The sequence below is a fragment of the Cystoisospora suis genome (assembly GCF_002600585.1).
Source record: "Cystoisospora suis strain Wien I chromosome Unknown contig_4952, whole genome shotgun sequence".
Lineage (NCBI taxonomy): Eukaryota > Apicomplexa > Conoidasida > Eucoccidiorida > Sarcocystidae > Cystoisospora > Cystoisospora suis.
Window position 1 is genome coordinate 2,068 of NW_027157744.1, and position 2,365 is coordinate 4,432.

Below are 2,365 nucleotides of genomic sequence, written 5' to 3' on the forward strand. Positions count from 1 at the left end.
GAGACATCTCTCTTACGTCTCTATCCAAGATAGAGATAGATAGAGAGGGAGGCATATCTATCTATCTATCTCCCTATCTATCTACCAGCTATTGATCTATCTATTTTCGTCCAGATGATGGATCGACATGCATATCCAGGCAGGGGGTACGTTTGTTCTCTTGAGAGAATGACTGAGGAGTCGTTGGGCTGGTAAGAGGGCTGGTAAGAAGGCAAGCACGAAATAAAACGATCTGGAGTGGTCTCTGATGATAAAGACAAGGAAGAGCACGGGGCAAGGGAGGAGTGACGGGAGGAAGAAAGAAACAAGAATGAGAGACGAAGAAGAAGAGGAATGCCGCCTTTCTTCTTCTACTTCTTCTCAAATAGTCCAGACCAACACCGGGTATGAGGTGCATGCAGTCAGTGCCGAGAAGAAAAGTCGATCCAGTGCATGCATGCTGCACAGCCAAAAAGAGAGAAATCTACGTCGGCATCTCTAGATCTTGCTTTGTTTTGACCTCTCCTCTTGCTATAGTTGATAAGTTTAACACCCCTACGAGAAAGAATTGAAGAAGAATAAGAGACGTGGAGTCTTCTTTTTCTCTTCGTCTTCTTCACGCGTTGCTTCGGCGGGGGGTCCTTGGTCTGCGGTGTCTGTACGTACACCGGGTCTTAGGACGAAGCCTTGTACTTTCATTCTTTCTTCTTGACTTATTTGAGTTCCACGGAGAGAAGGGCGCAATACTCATCATTGCCAATTTCCTTCTTATTCTTTCTCTCCCGTCTTTACTCTCTTTCTTTGTCTATGCTTTTTCCTTTCTTTCCGTTCTTCTCTACATGTGATCGTGCCCTTGTCTCTTCTTCTTCTTTGCACTTTTCTTCTTCTTCTTTTCGTTCATTTCTTCTCTCAAAGAGAGGAGACCTTTTTGCATCTCTTTTCTCTTTCATCAGTCTCTCGCTCTCGCTGCTTTCTTCCTGCCTTTGTTTTTCTGTGTATCTTCTTCTTCCTTGTCTCTCTCCCCAGTCATATCGGACATTCCTCACTCCTTCTCTTCCTTCCTCCTTCCTTGTCTTTTCTTCCTCTTCTCTAACTTTCTCGCTTGTCAGAACTTCTTTTCTTTTTATCTGTCGTTTTATCCTTTCTCATGCATGCATACATTTCAGGAAAGTCGACGCTCGTGGAAGTGAAGAAGAAGAGAGAGAAAGAGAAAGAAAGGAGAGAAAGAAGGAGAGAAGCACAGAAGAGAGGAGAGAGAACGAACAAGGGATGGGTTTCCTGTCAAGCCAAGGTCTTTCTTTTTATTCCTCATTTCTTTCTCTCTTCTTTCTTCTCAGAATGAATTTTCTTTTTGCATAAAGAAAGAAAATGCCCGTAGTGATGGAGGAGGAGACGAGACAGCTCCGATAGAAAACGAAGGAAATCTTCCGCCTCTTCCCCTTTTCCGAGGAGTTTTGCTATAGAAATCTTGTTCATTCTCCTTTCTATCTCTTTTCTGAGCTTTCTACTTGGACGGGAGAGAACGACTGAAGTTTTGATGCATTTGTCTTCTCGAGAGAGGGGTCATCTCTCTATCTTCAGTCTACCCTTAATTCAAGACCGCTCACTTGCTTTCTCTTCTTCCACTCTTTTTTCTTCTTTTTCTTCTTCTCTTCGTCGTTTTCTTCTTCATTTCCTGTGAAGATGTCGACCTTCGCTGTAAGAGAATGAAAGAAAGAATGAATGAGAAAAAGAGAGAACGATAGATATCTTACATATCTTTCTCTCTGTCTCTATCTATCCATATGTATATCTTCTCATATTTCCTGTATATTGATCTTTTTAGCTTGGCTCCTCTCCGTGCTCTTTTCTTCTTTCTATCATTCCTTCTTTCTTTGCGATTCTTTGCCGTCTCTCCTGAGACAGACAGAGCGAATCTTCGACACGCTTCTTGAGATTCTCCTTCTCTTCTTCTTTTTTGTCTTCTTCTTTTTCGTGTATTTCTTTTCTTTCCTTGCATACAGGCGGGCTGAGTGCATGCACATCTCAAGTCTTTTTGTATCCATCTCTTCTTCAAGCAGTTAGGTACATCGTAGTACCTTGAATAGAAACGCATAGATTCCACGTAGACAGATAGATACATACATACTAGATACAGATAGATATGACATACATTTTCTCACATACAACTATATCTATATATATCTATCTATATATATATATGGCGATATGTATGTGTATAGTTCAAGAGTTTTTTTTCTATATATGTTGATGTGTATACTGTATGAATATGTGTGTATGTCTCTATGTCTATGTATGTATGTGTATGTATGTCCATGTATATGTATGTATATGTATGTCTATGTATGCAGTGTATGTATGTATATGTATGCAGTGTATGTATGTC

The 2,365-nt window shown here is 40.7% G+C and overlaps 1 protein-coding gene across 1 annotated transcript; it reads left to right on the forward strand.

The window, feature by feature from the left end:
* Window positions 1-522: 522 nt before the first annotated feature.
* Window positions 523-1,606, forward strand: CSUI_008706 (uncharacterized protein). The gene has a single exon (XM_068068831.1). The coding sequence runs from the start codon at window positions 787-789 to the stop codon at window positions 1,336-1,338; it is 552 nt and encodes a 183-aa protein (XP_067919193.1). The 5' UTR covers window positions 523-786; the 3' UTR covers window positions 1,339-1,606.
* The last annotated feature ends 759 nt before the right edge of the window (window positions 1,607-2,365 follow it).

Coding starts and splice junctions, on each gene's coding strand:
- CSUI_008706 (XM_068068831.1), top strand. CDS start 787: ATGCTTTTTCCTTTCTTTCCGTTCTTCTCTACATGTGATCGTGCCCTT.